The 19,043-nt window shown below is 40.5% G+C and overlaps 1 protein-coding gene across 50 annotated transcripts in view; it reads left to right on the plus strand.

Annotated features, from left to right (window-relative positions):
* CACNA1C (calcium voltage-gated channel subunit alpha1 C) overlaps window positions 1-19,043 on the plus strand; it is a 494,498-nt gene that overhangs the window by 367,253 nt on the left and 108,202 nt on the right. For 26 of the 50 annotated variants that reach the window (XM_080576059.1, XM_080576022.1, XM_080576048.1 and 23 more), the window contains 5 exons: window positions 3,817-3,891; window positions 5,897-5,987; window positions 14,745-14,771; window positions 16,855-17,015; window positions 17,817-18,042. In XM_080576059.1, coding sequence (XP_080432185.1) covers window positions 3,817-3,891; window positions 5,897-5,987; window positions 14,745-14,771; window positions 16,855-17,015; window positions 17,817-18,042 — 580 coding nt within the window. The remainder of the gene's footprint in view (window positions 1-3,816; window positions 3,892-5,896; window positions 5,988-14,744; window positions 14,772-16,854; window positions 17,016-17,816; window positions 18,043-19,043) is intronic. The other 24 variants (XM_080576053.1, XM_080576031.1, XM_080576025.1 and 21 more) reach the window with 1 other exon arrangement.

A 19,043-nucleotide genomic window follows, 5' to 3' on the forward strand; every position in this document is an offset into this window, starting at 1 on the left:
ATTCACAGGACTTCTTTGCTCTTTAGATTTGCTTTATAGTTCTGCAGAGTCCCACTTGGGAGACATTAGCATCAGTAATAACTATAGTACTTAGCACCTATTGTAATGTGTTTCATCTGCAGATCTCAGAGAGGTTTGCAAGGTGAGAGCAGAATTATAATCCCCGTTTCAGAGACACTGAACAGATATGTAGAAAGGCTTGATCACATGAGCAAGGTGACACAAAAAAGTAACATCAGGTCCATCTGACTTCAAATACCAACACGGGCAAAAGGGGTGATTTAGGTCGATATTTCACAATGTCACTCAATACCAGCAGAAATTAGAGAGTTGAGGAAATTGTAGTCCAGGTGAATATATCAGAATACACAATCAAGTATATTGTTCCTTTTCTTAACCTGAAAACCCACGGCAAGTCATTTTGAATATGGATGAACACACTGTTGAGTAATCACACTGGTTTTGGTCAGGTACCTAACTAGGGGCCTACTTTAAATGCCCAGCCTGTCCATGTGGTTGAGGGAGCCATCAGTGAGCCATTCAGAAAACCTGTGATAGGAACCTCTCTGCCTCTGGAGCTTAACTCAAACAGCTAAATCAGAGATGTGAAGTCAGGCAAAGTGAATAGCCTCCAACATACCCAGTTCTAAAACTAATGACCAAGTCTGCAAAGTCATTTAGTAGTGTGCCCCATTAAAACCTGAGAAAAGTATATGCTTCATCTGTTTGTGGAACTTGCCCAGGCTTCATCTTTTCTGGGTCTTAAGTTCTCACAGTGAGGTTTATTAAACTCAGATTCAGCAACAGTGTGGCAACATTATAATCCATGGAGCTAAATCTGAATATTAAAATTACTTCCACTGGCAAGATAACAAAAGTGCCATAAAAGCAAGATGCATCAGTGGTAGTGATATTCCCGAACTGGGAGCATATATTATTCTCTAAGTGTGTAAAGCAAAAAAAAAATTTCAGGGCTACAGAGAAGGGTACTTGCTTGTGCTAGCTTTCTGCTTGAGTGTTTGGCTGTCTCTTGGCAACCTGCCATCTAATAATTTATTGCATGTCCACAGGGCACTGGTTGGAGGAGGGACATATGTTAGTGCAAGTGGAGAGCTGGTATCAAAGCTTGATGCCAGTGACATGGAACAGAGGCTCTCAAAGGGTCTTGCACATCTGTCTATCTAGCCAGTCACAGACTGCAGACTCTTTGTCCTTACTTCTGTCTGCTGGGTCTCAGAGCTAGAATTAACACAACAGGAAGCATATCTCAGATTTATTTTTAAGGAAGCAGCTAGATAGTCTTTGCTACTTCAGTTGCTGCAGGAACGCTATGTAAGTAAAATGAAATCAGAGTTTAGGCAGTCCAGGACGAAAATTCTGTATTTGGAGATGAGCCACACTGTGGAGAGATGTAAGAAGTGCAAACATTTCAGAAGCGACTGTAAAGTATAAAATATACTGGTCCTTAAGGTTTGCATTCTGTTGAAACCATGAAATACTTTCATGCTTTTAAAAGGTTGTTTCACTTCCCTTTAAAAAGAAATTGCTATACAACTTTGAGAATGTGTAATTAATGGGAGATTTCATCAACCAGAGAGAATTATGGAAGTGATGACTAAGGATAAATCCAAAAAAAAGATTGCCATGTAAGCAAAGCCTCTGTGTTTTGCCCCAGGGAAGTGCATAATATCTTCTATGGGACCTGTTCCTGTGCAGTTGGTAGCAGTTCACTGTACTGGTTTGGTTGGAGCAGGCTGCCCGCAATTTGTGCTCATTGCCCTGTTAGCTGCACTGCTACTCCTGGTGCAGCCAGGCAAAGGCAAACCACCCAGTGGAAATGTCTTCTCACTCCTTTAACAACCTGCTCTCACTTGTGCCAAGGAGTCGCCTATGTATGACGTAGGCATTTAGATGTTAACCTAATACCCTCAGGTGTTAGGTGGTCAATTGAATCGCATGCACAGGGGTAGTGTCTGTGCTGCAGTTTGGACACCGACATGCCTGCAATGCAAAGCATGTGGTAGATGGAAGATCTGTTGGTCTGCTTGAAGGCCGGGGGGGGGGGGGGGGGGGGGGTCGGCACAGAGAAACAATATGTCCTCTGCATCTGGTAGAACCCAGCCCTACGGGGACCTCTGATCTGGGCACAAGCAATAGGATTTTTGAAGATGACAGGGAACCACTTCTGTCAGAGTGCATACTTCATGGGAAAGGAGGAAAGGCACCAGGACTTCTCCCCCTGAGTCATTTGTGCCCAGGTAGGAGGAAATATGCATTTGTCTCTCTCTTGCTTTTGTCTCAGCTTCCAAAATTACAAGGAGGAAGTGGCCACTGAGATGGCATAGTCTGTATAGTATGAGCCTGAACATAACTCTGGTCTGGACTAGAGCCCACCATTTAGAAAAACATCTCTTCCTGATTAAAACATTCCTGTGGTAGATTCACCACCGGCATTCTTGGTACATGGTTGCAGTAATTAATTACCCTGACTGCAAAAAATGCCTGCCTTGTTTCTGTGCTGGAGCTGGGGTGCAGGCAGGAGGTCCGTGTCCCTGAGAACTGAATCAGGTAAGAAAGCCATATAGGCAGTATTTGGTTTACTTCATCTCATATTCAGCCCTAGTTTATACACACGTCTTCTGCAGCATCTTTTGTTTCTAGGATTTGTTAGCTGGCCTGAATGAACCTCACAGCAGCTCTGCACATGATTATCCGCTGATTTTGAAGGTGAAGTGAGGTGCCACAGAAAATTAGTGATTGCCCTGCTGAGAGCATATCACATTTGAGAATACAGTCCTAGTCTACTGTCTGTCATGACCTTTAACTTCTAGGCCATCATTCTTCTTATACGTGATACCTTAATACTTTTTATTGTCCTTAACATTTTCCATCAGTGCAGTGTAGGAAGTGCCTGGGAGTTAATGCCAGTGAGCTAGCCCAAACCACAGGAGGTGGCTCTTCAGCCTGTGTGTCACTGCACCTCTATCCCTCACCTTAATTTCGCCTTCCACAGCAGTAAGGATTAGGGAAGTGCAAAGTATGCTCTGTGACACCTTTGCACATACACCTCTGATATGTGTGGGCTGAGGACCTCCATGCATACATAATAAGCAGAGGATCAACATTAAGTAATGCCATGAAAAGCCATGCAGCAGAAGAACATCAGAGGGTAAATGCCAAATGTAAACTCAAATGGAAATCATGAGGCATAGCTGAGGTGTGTCCTAGTTTGAGTAAGGCAGGGTAAATCTGGGTGTTTGAAGGTTGTTAATCTCTACAGATGGGAAAAGACAGAAATGTGATTATTCCAACTACTTTCCTTTAGCAGCTCCATCAGTTTTGCAAGAGTTTCTTGATATTGAAAAAGTTTAGGAAAAAAAAAAAGACATATCATTCAAAAATAGGCTAGTCTAGTACGGATCAGGGGATAACTTTGGGACAAATTGTGATTGCCTTAGTCTCACTGATTTCAGTAGGTCACGCAGTCAAACAAGAAGAGTTTTGCGATTGATATCACTGGAAAAAGGATTTGACCCATAAACTTAAATTCTGCCACTTCATGTTCTCAGAAGACAAATATAAAAAATAGCAGAAAGGGAACATTATCCTCCAATGATCTGTTATAATATTTTTTACTTCCGTATACTTTTGTTTTTGATTTTGTACTTTTAATTCACATGATGAAGTTTTCAGACAGAAGTGGATGTCATGTGCAAGCTGAGTTCCTTGTTTTTTTCTTTTGCCTGTCACTGGCTGCTTGTTCTCTATTGATGTCTTGTTCCTGGTACTTGACACTGACCATCTTGTCTGTGAAAGGAAGCACTCCGTCTGGCTTGCCTGATAAGAAGAAAGGAAAGTTTGCTTGGTTTAGTCACTCCACAGAAACCCATGGTAATGTTCGACTGCAATTTGTGTCCACACTGCGTATATTTGTCTGTGTGTGTGTCTATATGTCTCTATGCAGACTGACACATAATGTATCTTTGTATACTTCTGCATGTGCGTGCCTTGCTTTTTTTATTGCTTGTGCAGTGTCCTCTTCATGCACTCAAGATAATAAGCTGTTCTGCAAATCAATCTCTTGCTAATGTCTTCAAGATTGTTTTCCATTTGCAAATAAGCTCAAATATGTCTTGAAAGTGCTTTACCTCATCTTCAAAGATGACTTGCCAAATATCAGTGTTTGGTTTTTTTTTTTTTTCTATGAAGGGCTTAATCTGGACTGAAAATTTGAATTGTGAATGTCATTTTTTCTTACAGTTTACTCTTCCATGTGCATCAAAATATTAATTCAGTTGATTTCTTAATTCATCTTTCTGAACAGATAAGGTTATTAAAACATCTAATCTTTGCAAAGAAATGAGCACCATTAGAGTACAGTATTTCATGATGTCAAGAGTGGTAGAGAGACCATTATTTCCTATGGGCTGTGTTCCTACAGAAAACTGTACAAGAGCTTTAGATTTCCAAAGATACACATCGGAAGCACTTGCATCATTGGGATGGGGTGAAGGAAAGATTTTGAGGGGCTTTTCTACCATAATGCTTTCAAAGCAGAAACCCAGGGATTTCTTAGATCTTTGGAAGAACCTTCTGATATCTTTCTAGTTTCTGAAAGAAGACCTGCACCCATGGCTCATTAAACATCAGTCCAATTGGAATGCAGAGCATATTTATTCTGTTTTGTCTCTTTTTGCACCATTGACCCCCAAATAGATATTTTCTTATTAATGAGTAACCTGTTTTGACAAGCTATTAGAAGCCTCTCCAACAGCTAATAGTGCATGCTGTCAAATCTCATCTGAGATATACATCCAGTGCAGGTCATGTTTTGCAGTCCTGTTGGGCATCTGAGAGATCTAACTCCTCCATTATTCAGTTTGAAGCAACATTTTCCATATATTTTTGTAAAATTAAAAAAAAAAAAAAAAAAAGGAGGGAAGGGAAGAGGACACGTTGTGTCCTATCCTTTCTTTTCTTCTACCTTAAGTTGAATGTTTGTGTATGAAAGGAGTTATTAAAGCTCATATAGGAGCTGGGAGCAATTCATGGAACGGAGACCATGAATCTTTGTGATCAACAGAAGCAAATAAAATATTAAGGTTTCATAAGAGAAGATAACACCTCCTTGAATTCAGATGAAGTAGGTTTGCATTCATTTCATTTGATGGCTAAGGTTGCTTTCATTTGACGGCTATTCCATGACATTTCCGCAAAAGTGTGGGAAATTCTTTCCAGATCTTGGTTGATGGGTGTCAGCATGAAATCTCTGCCACAGTCCATATTAGTTCCTTTGCTGATAATGTCTGAAAGAGTCAGAGTCTGAATTTCCCTCTTATCCCTATAGGCCCAGTTTCTAAGTGTAGGGCTAAAACACATCAATGGTAGTATATGACAGATGAGCCATCAGTATTATTTGTGGTACTTGCTATCAGGCTAACAGAAGTCTTTTGAACACCTATCACACTGGTACTTTTTATTTGCACTCCTCTCCACAAGAGATGGGGGAGGGCATTAAGGTGGCTGGGCTGGTTGCAAGTAAGGGGGAATCATCTTAAGCGTTCACTGAATCAAGCAAAAGCTTCTTTCTTGGTTTTGAAGGTTCTCTAATTTTCGGTGGTTCTCATTCATAACATTTCCAGAAGCCAACTCAGAAAGAAAATAAGCAGCTGGCTCTTCCCCTTCCTTTAGCTTTTGAGTAACCTATGTATGTTCCTAAAGTCTACCTGCCCAGCCTGGCCTGTGCAGGGAGGCAGCAGACTTGATCAGCTAATCCTCAGGAGCTGCAGCTGAGGGTCTTTTCATTACACCAGTTCCTTCACTGATGTGATTCATTAATAGATGTGTCAGGTTCTAATGGCCAACCCTCTCTTTTTCTTCCCTTTGACTCTTACAGTGAGCATGCCCACCAGTGAGACCGAGTCCGTGAACACAGACAACGTCCCTGGAGCAGATATTGAAGGCGAAAACTGCGGTGCTAGGCTAGCGTGAGTACATATACGCAGTTATATGTATGTAGGTGCTGGATTGAGCTTGGTGGGTTTAAAGCCAAGGCAAATGTCAGTCTCTTTAAGGGGGAGTACACCACAGTATGGGTGAAAGGAGAGGATGGAGAAGATCTGTTGATCCCACTTCTTATCTTAATTGCAATGTAAACTCACTCCGGAAATTAGTGGAGAGCCTCTGGGATTACATAGATACAAATAAATCATAGAATCCCCAAAATAAGAAGAGCTGGTTTTGCGTAGTAGCTAAAAGAAGAACTGATGGATAAATGTTCTTAATTTAAAATTTATCTTTAGTGATGGATAATCAAATCCAGAATATACAGACCAAGCAGTGGAATTGACTGGTATATTTTAATTTCACTAATGATTCCTCTACACTTTACGGTATCTTGTAATAGAAATACACATATGGTAACTCTCATCCTTCAGCTGAATTACACCCTTTAAGTGCTGAACACAACATCATAGTGACAAAGAAATGCATCACTGGGGAGAGAATAATGCCTCCTCAAAATCACACCATTGTTGTTAATAGACGTGCTCAAGAACATGAGATAGCAGTTATAGAAGACATTTATATTTTATGGTGTATTTTTTAACACCACAGAGAGCAAGAACAGACAAGAGGAATGCTTTCTTGCTTTTTGCATGACTTGAACAAGAATGGACCTTATGTTGCAGGGAAATATGTTAATCTCCCCAAATTTCCTTGAAAAATGGACAAAGCACTCTTCTGGAGTATTCTGGGACTCTGTCCTGTCCTTGGGTGTACTTCGAGCCCTTCAGTGTTGATTAATTAGTGAACATAAGGACATAAGAAATACTGATGCCAAAATACTATTTTGGCAGACATGTGGTCCAATGTTCAGGTCCTGACAGTGACAGGAGGGCAAGTATGCAAGCCTGATCATTTCCTGCCTTTCATTCAGCTTTTACTGCTTCTGAATTCATGCTTATCATATTAGAGATCTTAGAGGGCACACTTCTTTTTGCCTTTAGCAGCAATCTATGGACCTGTCAGCCATGGATTTATCTGAAACTACTAATGCTGCCTGCCCTCACAATCTCCTGTGGCAACAAGTTTCCAAAAGCTCACTACCTGCTGTGTAGACAAGTACTTTAGTGTATCTGTTTTAAGCTGATCTACTGCCACTTTCAGTCAATGCCCTCTCCTTCTTATACTGTGAGATCCGGTGATCAACAGTTCTGCATTCAGCTTATCTATCACTTTCATGACTTCATAAACTTTGATTGTGTCTCCCACGCACACCCCTGGCCTTCTCTACAAACTGAAGAGGAGGGGATCTTATCTGCATTACACGATGTGATATGTGAAATATGTTATAAATTCAATCTGCTTTTCTGGAAGTGTCAGCCAGTGACTTACAAACCCCAGAAGAAATTGTGACAGCTTTCCTTCACCTGCCTGCTGTTGTGTACCTGCTGAGTCTGGCATTATAGTTTAGGTTAGGAACTTTTTTCTGAAGGAGCCAGGCTAGGTCTATTGACAGCGCTAAGGCAGTTGTAACGCTCCCTTTAGCACACCACTGAGATGCCTGTGCTCTTGTCACTCTGTAGGAAGCAGTAGCTGGATATGTGACCACATCTTCCAGATGGATCTAATTTGGAGAACCATCTCTATTCTGCAGTTACAGTTCCTAACACAATGGGTCCCCTGGTGCTACACAGTGCCAACAACGTCAACTGTTACTATAAAGTTGCATATATTTTTAATATTACAGTTTGCATTCATTTAATGCCCTTAATCCCAAGGGATCCTAAAACACTTTATAAGCTGTACATGCAAGGATTATTTTCATAGTGTTAGAGTTCAGCCACCTTCAGGGTAAAATGTGACAGGTGTTTAAAAGCTTAAGGAGAAAGGACACGAGTGTACAAGGAGATGTAGAAGAAGGGTAGCTTGTTTTGCACCGGAACTGTATGGGGATTTTTGGCATGCAGAACATAATTACCTTAGCTGGAATATGGTCAAGAGAGCTGAAGTTTAACCCAACTCTAAATGTAATCATCATTTAGAATGGAGTTTACTTAAAACAGTCCAACATGTCCACAGTAAAATAACAGTACTGTGGTCTGGCACAGTGATCACCATGCCCACATTATTAGGAGAAGGGGTAGCTATGTCTCATACATTTTGGGGAAGAGGACATAGAAAGATGACAGGAAAACAGAACTTCATTTCTTCTTCCTGTGCTGTAAATCTTAAAACAGCGCCCTAAGTTTCACCAGAGCAGGATGTGTAAGATTCAGGGAGATAAACAGTTTCCTTGCCACTTTCCACTTCCATTGAGAATGGGTGGTGCATAGTAGGGAAATTGAAGTCTGTTATTGAGAAGGGTGAGTTTTTTTTTTTTGTTTTTGTTTGGTTTTTTTTTTTTTTACTCCTTACCCAAGGACCTTCAAGATCCTCAAGGCCTTACTGAGATTGCTTTTCATCTCTCAGAGATGGATGGGAGCCTTCAACCAGGAAAATGAATGACTATCATTGTATTTGAAAGTCTGGAATTAAATACAAATTTCATCAATGCTTTCTGATTTTGTGAACTTGTGGAGCTCCAAATTCTGCAGTTGTGGGTATATTCAGATGTGCCTAGCACTCTAAGGCTTGGACTCCTCTCTGTCTTGCTTGTTTAACATATCACATAGTCAGGTGGACAGAGAAATCAGCTTTCCTGGTTTCAAGAACGATTATGTCCTCCTCTTCTCACTGAGCCTTCATTTAAACCTCTCACAGGTCAATATTCTTGCTAGAACATATAAAATGTAAGCAAGGATTTCAGAAATGATTTGAATAGTATGTAACTTCAATGGAACCTGACTCAGAGCATTAGCATTTGGCCCAGTGCTTCCAATAATTCTTCAGGGTCACTTAAGGATAAGAATAGTTCATGCAGAAGTCAGTTGAACTTTTCAATTAAGTTCCTCAAGTAGTACTAGTGACTTTCAGTAAGTGTTAACAATTGTGGTCATGCCATCCTGATTTACTCTAGTTGAAGTCTAGGCCTGGACTTTTGAGCAGTCATCTGCCCTCTGGAATTTGTTTTTACAGTTGAAATAGCTAGACAAGTTTTTTGTTCAGTTGTTGAATTTCATGTATTGCAGATGAGTCTTCATTTTTACCAGCCTGCTAAAATCACCTAGTGGCCACGAGTCCCCATTGTCTCTCTCTAAACACATTTTTTCCCAGAGGGCAGAGACTGCACTGGGCAAGCTGCAACCAGACATGATTGAAGCAACAGGGAGATTTCAAGTCAAAGGTAATACATTTATTTATTTAGTGGCATCAGGCTGCTAGGGCATTTAACCGCCCTAGCACTGCCACCACCACCATGGTTACTGGCTGACCTTGCCTTTGGAACGGGCTCATGATAAAAAGTATCTAGGCGACTGAAAGAAAAAGCATTTTTAGTGAAGATAACTTAGAATTACTGGCTGTTCTTTTTGTTTGTATAAAAAGCTGTAGAGCTTTGAAAGGCTTGGTCTGTGAATGACAGAAAGATCTGCTTGAGAAGCTAGGCTCAAGCATGCCTTTTGGAAAAGGAGATCTTCCCTGACAGCCTTTCTCAGCTCCACAAAGACATATGCTATGTGAGATCAAGAGAATACCTCTCAAACACACGCTATCTCCTACTGATGAATTGTTTCAAAGAAGCTTTTATTTCTATAGTATCCATACTATAGAAACTGCCTTCATCAGCTGTGCTGTCTGGAGCAATGCCAGCCTTCAAACCAGCAGAAGGAGTTTCAGGAGGAATATAACATCTAATCTCTTTGCTTATTGTGTAAATCTGGTTTCTTAAAACTAAAACAAAAACTTCATTCCTATTCATCCCTAGTTTAATTCTGCTGCCATCAGGTGAGATGTGGCCAAGAGTAGTTCCCTTCCTAAGGTGGGTGCTACCTTTATCAGGTGTCTGAATTTGAAGGAGGTTTTGTAGGGTTCCATTGGACATTGAAAAATGTCCAAGAATATCCACAGTATATCATCCCTGTCACGATATTGCCTTGTACTGTGCTGACATCTGCCCTGTAGTAGAAACACAACAGCTTTTATCCTCAAGGCCAATGTTTGGAAGTGGAACTTATCTTAATTCTGATGTATCACAGCTCTAATAACCTGTTGCCTCCAGATACAAAGAAATGTGTTTCCTCTAAAAATATCAGTGAGATAAAGCCAGAACTAGGAGCAATGGGTTTCTGTTTACAGGATAGCTTTATACCCAAGACTTTCCAGTAGCGAGTAATTTCTCAAAACCTCTATGGTTACTGCTCAGCAGGTCTTGGATTCCTGTGGACAGGCTGTTGCTTATAATCAACAGTAATCTATTCTGTGCAGGATGGCAGTGTATATAATCTTCTAATACAACCAGAATGCTAATTTTCTAATACAGTCATACAGATCCGGAGTGCCAAAATAGAACTTGTTTTTATACATATGTACTAGCAAAAAAAAAAAAAAAAAGACCTTTGTGGAAACTAATGTTCCATGGAGCCACAGTATAAAACTGAAGCACTTGAGTTCAAAGGGAAAGACAGCTTAAAATGATCTGCTTTCACTGAAACAATAAGCCATTTGGTATTTTCACCTTGGCTGGGATTTCCATACATTTGGGGGACAGTTTGATTGTTTTTTCCACCAAAGAGAGTTAAAACAATAAAAGATGATAAAACAAAATGAACAGCCTACGCTGGCTTTTTAACTGAAAAAAAAAAGGTTATCCTTAAAATATTATGAGCAATGGAAGCCTTACCTGGCAGCTGAACCATCACTGATTTTTCACTTGATGCTTTTCTGGTAAAATAATTCCTATGCAGCTCTTGCCATAATCAACATAGGAGCCAATGGTAAAGGGGAAAGAGACAGTTTACTTGCAGGTTCACTACAGTTGCTGGTGTTTTTGACCTAAACGAGAAGATAGCCTCCTTTGAGGACCAAAGTCCCAAGCACATCAGGAGCAGTGATAAGAAAAGTCTGCCAAAAGCTCTGAAACCAGTGCTGACTTCAGCAGGAAACACACAGGATCAACTTTTGTTTGTCAGCCTTAGCTACTGTTCTCCAATTTATTTATAAGCACGGCATTTTTGATATTTACAGTCAGCTCTAGGTATGTGTCTAAAGGACAATAGCATGCCCTTGTGGAGGAGAAATTTCTTCCTGCATCAGGTGCTGTGACCAGCTTTACCTGTGACTTGCCACAGGGAGAGCTAGATTATTCACTAAATTCTGAAGTGCTGGCTTATTTTCCCAGTCTGTTTCCCAGCCCGAGAAGGCCTGATAAATATCAAAGCAGCTCAATTTTAAGACAGATAGATCCAGTTTTCTTAAGGATGTTCTGCAGATTCTTATTGCTGCTGGCTAACAACCACCTCTCTTAAAACCAGCATCACTTATTCAGGTCAGCATGTTCTTCAGTGCTTGTGCAAGAAGGGCAAGCAGAAGGATCTCAGTCCACATCAGAGCTCAAGTTCTCCAGGGCCAGTCTTCTATTCTGTTTCGCTAGAGCTTTTAATAAATGGTCAAAAATTAGAAATGGTCATTGTATGTCCCTGCGGTATTAATTGCATTGTACTGAGGAGAGCAGGTGGAAGGATGGAGGTCCATTGTTTCAGTGTGAATTGCAGAGAAGTAGCTGAGGGTAGAACTTAGCCCTAAGACTTTATTAGGATGAGAGATTATTAGGTATGCAGCATGCATTCCTGAAAATGATTCCTTTGAATGAGAATGAATTCAGAATTCCTGATTCTATGTCACTATATGCTCTTGTCCCAGGAATGTGGGGGCAGGGGGGAAGGACCCCAGGGTGGGCGTCCTCTCTTCAGAGATTCCAGCATGCTGACGAGAAGCAATGAAATAGCCTTCCATCAGCATGAAGACAGAAAGGGAAGATGGCTTTCCAAAGATCTGTTTTGTTGCTTTATCTCTCAGAATATGGGCTATCTCACTACATTTAAATTACACTGATTATCCTGAGCTTATGCTTATAAAATCTTTAAATTTCACTGTCTTATCTGTATGTGGTATATAACCAGGTAAGGCTAGAAGAGTATTTTAGAGAATTAAAGATATCTAGTCAAACGATAAAAATCTGATTTCTGTGTTTGCCTTTCTAAAACATAATCTGAGTTACATGGTCTCTATGACAAAAACATTCAATAGTGATCTGCAATAATTTTCTTATAGACTCCAATATCGTGATATTAAAAAAAAAAATTTACATTCCAGAGCAGGACACAAGTGAAGAATCTCTCCTTCTTCCAAATACATAAAGCATCCAGAATATCAGGGGTGTAAGAGATCCCTGTTTAAACCCATAGCAGAGAATCTGGTCCACCGAATCCCTGGCTAGTGCTAGTTTGGAGTGTCACAAAGAGGCCGTGTCAAGGCCCCAAATTCAGATTATTTGACTGTCTGAAAAATGTTCTAAGAACATTTTTGTATACTATGTAGTTAATACTGGTTTTGAAAGACAAAGGCTTCTTGGATCACAAGGGTCACTTGAAAAATATGTTTCAGAGTAGGGCATAATGTTGTCAAAACCAGTTATTGTACAATTCGTGTTTCCAGAATTCAAATTTGCTCTTGGATTCTGCCTCTAAATATAAATCTAATCCTCCTCCCTTGTTCTATTCTATATATACAGCACACCCACATGTGATAGAGCCTTCTGCTGTAGCAGTAAGGCGCTGGGGGGGAGGGCAGTGGTTTGTAGCTAACCTGTTGGAGCACTGAATGCACTTGGCTGCTGCTCGTAATGCTCCAAAGATAATTGTCACATGCGTGATGAGTACTACACCTGCCACATCTCTTTTTGCCAAAATAAACAAGAGATTCCTTAAATGCAACAGAGCAGGGCTCCCTTACTGGGAAACCATCAGCCAGAGAGGTCATCAGAGGACTTCACACTCCCTGTCCTTCCTTCACCTTACACTGAGCAAATCCCCCATGACATCTCTCTTGCTCTCTTTTCCTTCCCCCCAGCTTCTTCCTGTGAAAGTCCTCGCCATCTCATTTTCAGTGTCAAGCTTTCTCTGTCATTGCATTTTTTTTTCTTATTTTTTTTTCTCCTAGCCTTGTCTGATCCTTCTTTCCTGTTCCTTGTCAATCTGATCCATTACAGTAGGTAGGGCTTATTAAGCAAGACTTCTCAGTATGATGTTCGGATAGTATTAACATTAAGTATATGCTCTGTGGATGACTAGTGAAGCACCTTTAATAAAGTTCCATGGCCTCTGCAGTATAATTTAGCAGTCTGTGCAGCCAGTGCATTTCTTCTTCTCTTTTGAAGAACTTCTTGCACATGTCTGTAACCATGCTGCTGCCTATGTGTGGCTCAGACAACCTGCCTTTGACACAACAGTTCAGTGCAAAGGCTTTTTTTTTGTTTTTTGTTTGTTTGTTTGTTTGTTTGTTTTCTTTTTTTCTTGGACTATCTGCTGGTGAAATGTTTCTATCACTAAAATGTCTTCCACGTAAGGAAACTGGCCCATCATGGACTACATGTCAGTGACTGATGTCCTCAAAGAGGGACATGACCAGTTTTAAGACTGCTAGAGAAAGTTGTGTTGGATGCTTTGAGAATTACTTTCTCCTATGTCAGCTAACAGTGAATCCATTTTTAAGCCAGTACAGGAAGACCTTTGCTGACTGTTGTCAACAATCAATCACTTTCTTGCCATAGAGGGAACCTTAAGAAATGCTTCCACTCAGCAGAAATATCTTATTCATAGTCACTCTCCAGATTTTCATTTCTTTTGATTATTGATAGTGGATTTTGCAGCTTCTTAAATCAACTCTGAGTAATGTCATTGCATACACATACCTTTATTTCTCTCTGTGCACCAATGTGTGCATACCACAAGACATTTGAGGGACTTACAGGACAAGTGTTAAGCAGAGCAAGACACTTGCTTGGGAATTGGGATCTGTCCCTAGTTTTGCCTGTGACTTCTTGTGTAAGGCTAATGAGATTATTTAGGTGAATGAACCTGAGTGAATGGAATTAAATATTTAAATACATGTTTAGTGGGAACATGGCCCAGTTTTCAGGAATGCTTGTTATCCCAAATTTCATTGATAGCAACAGAATTGCTGATTGTTCAGTCCTATTTAATTTCAAGACACTTTACGCAGATAATAAGGACCAATAAATACGATCATTGGTATGTAAATATGAAATATCCACCATATACTGTTTTTCCCTCAATTGCTGGAAAAAAAAAATGAAAGCATTATTTTCCCCATGGTTTCATAATGTGCTTATATATCCTGAAGTGACAGGTGATGTGTGAAAGCAACAAGTCTGTTTGTATAAAGTCATACATATTTTAATATAAGAAAAAAAAAACTGGTGGTGAAAAGGAAAAAAAGAGAGTTATACTTGAAAAATAAACTTGGTAGCAGATGTACAATACCCCTAGCATTAGGCCAGATTTTTACCCAAGAGAAAGGCTATTTCACTAATATCTGTAAGTGGTAGAATCCCATCGTGGCATGACTCCTTCTTCATGACTCCCACCAAACAACAAGATTTAGATATCAGAGAATCCTAGCCCTGCCCAGTGCCTATATTGCCTCACAGGGGATTCAAAAGGAAAACAGCATGTATTTAAAATAAAAATTGAGCTTAACTTTGCTTCTTTCTGTCACTATTCTCATAAAAGTCTAGGAGGCATGGGACAGCTTCAGAAACTTTAATGGCAATTTTTATCTTTCAGGCATCGGATCTCCAAATCTAAGTTTAGGTAAGTAAAACTGATTTTTGTTTTCTTCCTTTCCACTGGTTTTGCTCCTTACCTTGTGAAGTGTTTATTCCTGCATCTGTTGGACACTATCTTGATTCTAGGACATGCTGTCAAACTTGGTAGATATTAGTCAATCGTCTACGAAATATCAACATGCTTTTTCTAAATATCATACTGAAATAAGGCGCAGGGACTACTGAGAATATTTTCACTCAGAAGTACCTATCTGATTGCTATCTGCACATTTTGAACCATGAAATATAAAAGCAAAGGAAAAAAAATAGTTCAACCATATAATTATACTACATTCATCAATATCAACCCTGTCAGCTCAAGGTTCTGTTTTCTACACTTTGTTCCAGTACTCTACTCTGCTTGATTGTAAATCTTTCAACTGATGAAGTTTGCATCTTCAGGTTATTTGTGAAGTGTTCCCTTTTATCATGAGGCACAATCTTGTGATGGTGATATTTCCTTCTCTGTTGACTTAAAGTTCTTAACAATGTGAAGTAGTCCTCAGGTGGTCATTTGTGGGCGTCCATTGGAAGAGTTGACTGAATACATGTAACTTGATTGTTGATGTCCAGTCCACTTCTACATCTTCGGTAGGAGCAGCTGCCCTCCTCACTCTGAATTCAGACTCAATTTTATTAAAAAAAAAAAAAAAAGTAAATAAACTTTCTCAGTAACTGGGACAAGAAAATAACTCTGTCCTTCACTTTAATTAAATAATAAACAGTAAGGTCAATTCAGGAATCCACATATGTGTACATATTGCCTATCTGCATCCCTGTGCAGAGCATTACATACATGATCACATTTGTACAATCCATGGTTTTAAAGTATTAAGTGTAAGCACAAAAAAACACTTCGATCACCACGTGGTGATGTGCATGCACACTAATGCACAAGTACACACAAGTGTGGGGGATTGCTGACGATTTAAGGCTAATGTATATGCATATGTGTTGTGACTTTTGAAAGCTGGAAGATCGTTTCTTGTCTCCAATTCACTGCAAAACACACAACCTTGATTAAATGATTGAGCTACATAGACTAGATGCCCTTACAAATTACATAGCTAAAACGGCTTGGATTTGATTATCTGTTAAAATGTTGCAAAGTTCTTGGCCAGTGTGGAACATTCACGTTGCCTGGCTTTAGTTTATCTAGATGCTGAACCCTGACATGAAGCACGGCCACAGCTTATCTCTGGAAATGATATGTAAGAGAAGACTAGCCAAGAAAAGTTCTCTCCTCCTTTGTCCTGTAATGTTGTGTATGTGTGAATCTCTATAGAGCACACACACCTATGTATATACCGTCTATATAAAAACTATTAGATTTATTATACAGTGGCAAATGTTGCCTGGAAACTGGTTGCTATGCAAGTTAAATTCTGAAGAGTAGGAGGTGTGTAATTAGCTTTAAATATCTTCTGTGGTTAGTAATTACCCTCAGAAATCAGTGACATAAGAGGACGTGTTCATGGCAGGCAAACTTTAAAAGGTTTGTTGATTAACAAATGGTATCCTTAGTTCCAGGCATGAAGGTGAGATGTTGAGGTCCCCTAAGTTTTTCTGATCAGAGTTAGCTCTGGGATTAGGCTAGGTCCTGAACCTTGCAGAGTGTTGGAAACCTTCCACAGAACTTATTTGTTCCCACCTCTCCAAGGGCTTGATCCAGAGGTCCATGGTATATAGTGGACATCTTTTAATTGACTATTCTGAGTTCAGGCCACAAGCGTTAAGTACAGGAAGAATAAAGATTTCAGTGGGAACTGGGCTAAAAGACCTCAGGATAGCCGTGATGGATATCTTAATCAGATTAAGACATTGCTTGAAGAGGTTTCTTCACCATTAAATGTTGCAAATTGGCTTAGGACTAACTTTATTCCTAAAGAAAGCATGATCACTACTGTTGACTCAGATGATAAGGATAAAACATTTCTCAGGGTGAAATCCAAAGTTATTCTCTACCAGGTTTGGACAATGAATCAAGACTAGAGTCTCCCTTGACAGAGCTTTGCAGTAGCCTAGGGTTCCCTATCTGAAAAGCACTCTTTCTTTTCTAATTTTTCAAGTCGCTACTGGCGCCGGTGGAATCGATTCTGCAGAAGAAAGTGCCGTGCCGCTGTCAAGTCCAATGTTTTCTACTGGTTGGTGATCTTCCTCGTGTTTCTTAACACCCTTACTATTGCCTCTGAACACTACAACCAGCCTGACTGGCTCACTGAGGTTCAAGGTGAGGAGAGTCTGATGGTGCTGTTTATTATGGTCAGTGTCAAGAAAGGGGGCTGAGGGAGGAGCTGGTGTGTTGGGCCACACAGTGTAAAAGGAGCATACACGGCTGCAGATAGTCCTTTTTCTGAGGAGGACCTTAACCAATACAAGAAAATATCTGCCCACATTAGGAGAGGTTTCAGGGAAAACATAAATTTCTGGTTTCTAGCCAAAGCAGTTTTCTGCTGGGTGTAGATGAAATCAGGAGTTTATGCTGAATATATATCTGCAGCTATTGGATTTCCAATTTATGGATGGCTAGTGGGAGCCACAAGTTCTCCAAGGTCTTCCCTGAAATGGTGTTTATGATAAATTCTAGCTACCAGGGAGATGTGGAAGGAAGAGAGATTTGTAAAGTTCTTCAGTCTGCAGAGCAGTTGAATCCTCACTGGAGGTGAGAGCAGCTGAAAGGCTTAATTAAGCAACAGCAGGTAGCACAGCAGCTCTTCTATTCCCGCTCCCATCTGCAGATGACAACTATGATGGTAGGTTGAGCTGGGGAAGGCATATCCCTGCCATGGAGGTTGTGTAACACATCACAGCTGTATGTGCAATACATAAGAATTGCTGTAACCATCCTTGTAAAACATTTCTGTGAATGAGCTGCCCACACTTTTGAAGTCCATCCTTTGACCCAAGCTTAGATAAGGTTGCTCTTTCAGGCTGATCCCAGAAGGGAGTTCTTACAGGCAAGGGTCAATAGTTATCTGTGATGATCCTTTAACTAAGTTTCTTCGTTCTGTTTCTGTTTGTTTTTCATGAGACACTGCCAATAAGGTGCTGCTAGCTCTTTTCACGGCAGAGATGCTGCTGAAGATGTACAGCCTTGGTCTACAGGCCTATTTTGTGTCCCTCTTCAACCGCTTTGACTGTTTCATCGTGTGTGGAGGAATCCTGGAAACGATTCTGGTTGAGACAAAGATCATGTCACCACTGGGCATTTCAGTGTTGAGATGTGTTCGGCTATTAAGAATATTTAAAATCACAAGGTACTTCTGTGCTTGTTTTGGAATGTAAGAGGGCTGCACATCATATATAGTTTCAAGTCACTCACATGGTAGCCTTTTCTTTTTCTTTTTTCTTTACTTTTTTTTTTAACATTAATTGGGTAGTGAGAGTGCTAGGTTGCTGGTTGTCATCTGAAGACCAGGGCAGGATGGGGAAGGCTGAACAGACCTGGTGTCCATGATATGAGTGGTAAGGACTGGGGAGAAGTCTGGTATAGGGTTCTGGAGACACTTGATACCATGCAGATTAACTGGAATCTGGAACAATAACATGAGCTGAGTTTGTGCTCTTAAGTTCTGTGCAAAAGACAAAGTGAAAACAAACCAACAGATAGCCTTGTGACCTTTTCTGTTGCTTTATGGTGACACTGAGGAGCCCATGCGAGCTCCAGCAGACTCAACAGTGGCCTAAGTGGGAGACAGTGTCAACACCAGCAGCAATGGGCAAAAGATGTTGCCAGCCCTTTTCCTTCAGAGAAGTCCAGCATGAAGCAGCAGCTCTACAAAGACAGACTTTTCCACACTGCAGACTCCCTTGTTTTTCCTTTTCCTTCCTCCTCTCCCTCTGCATAAAGGCACCGTGGTACCTATTTAATAGTCCTTTCTTCCTTCATGCACATACCTCCAAAACACCAGCTTGGTATGGCAGGAGTTTTTCAGCTTGAAGGGAGGTCATAAGACAGGTCAGCTCCTGACTTACCCAGATTGGAGCTCTTGGAACAAATCTGATCGTGTGGTCACTCAGAGCAGCCCAGGGCCTGCCTTTTCCCATGTGGGCACCAGTCAGCACCTTATGAAAAGCTTAACCGAGGTGGTGAAAGAGTGAGTTTTCTGCAGGCTCAGCTACAAAAATGTCCCTAGAATTGCTATAAACTCCCTCAAAGGAAATTTCTGACAAATATGAGATAGAGCATGAGAAAAAACAAGACCAGAACTGGAAGACAGTCAAGATGGCAGAGCTGTGAGGCAGAAAATACTACAGA

This window comes from Anser brachyrhynchus (assembly GCF_964034855.1).
Source record: "Anser brachyrhynchus genome assembly, chromosome: 1".
In the NCBI taxonomy this organism is placed as follows: Eukaryota; Metazoa; Chordata; class Aves; order Anseriformes; family Anatidae; genus Anser; species Anser brachyrhynchus.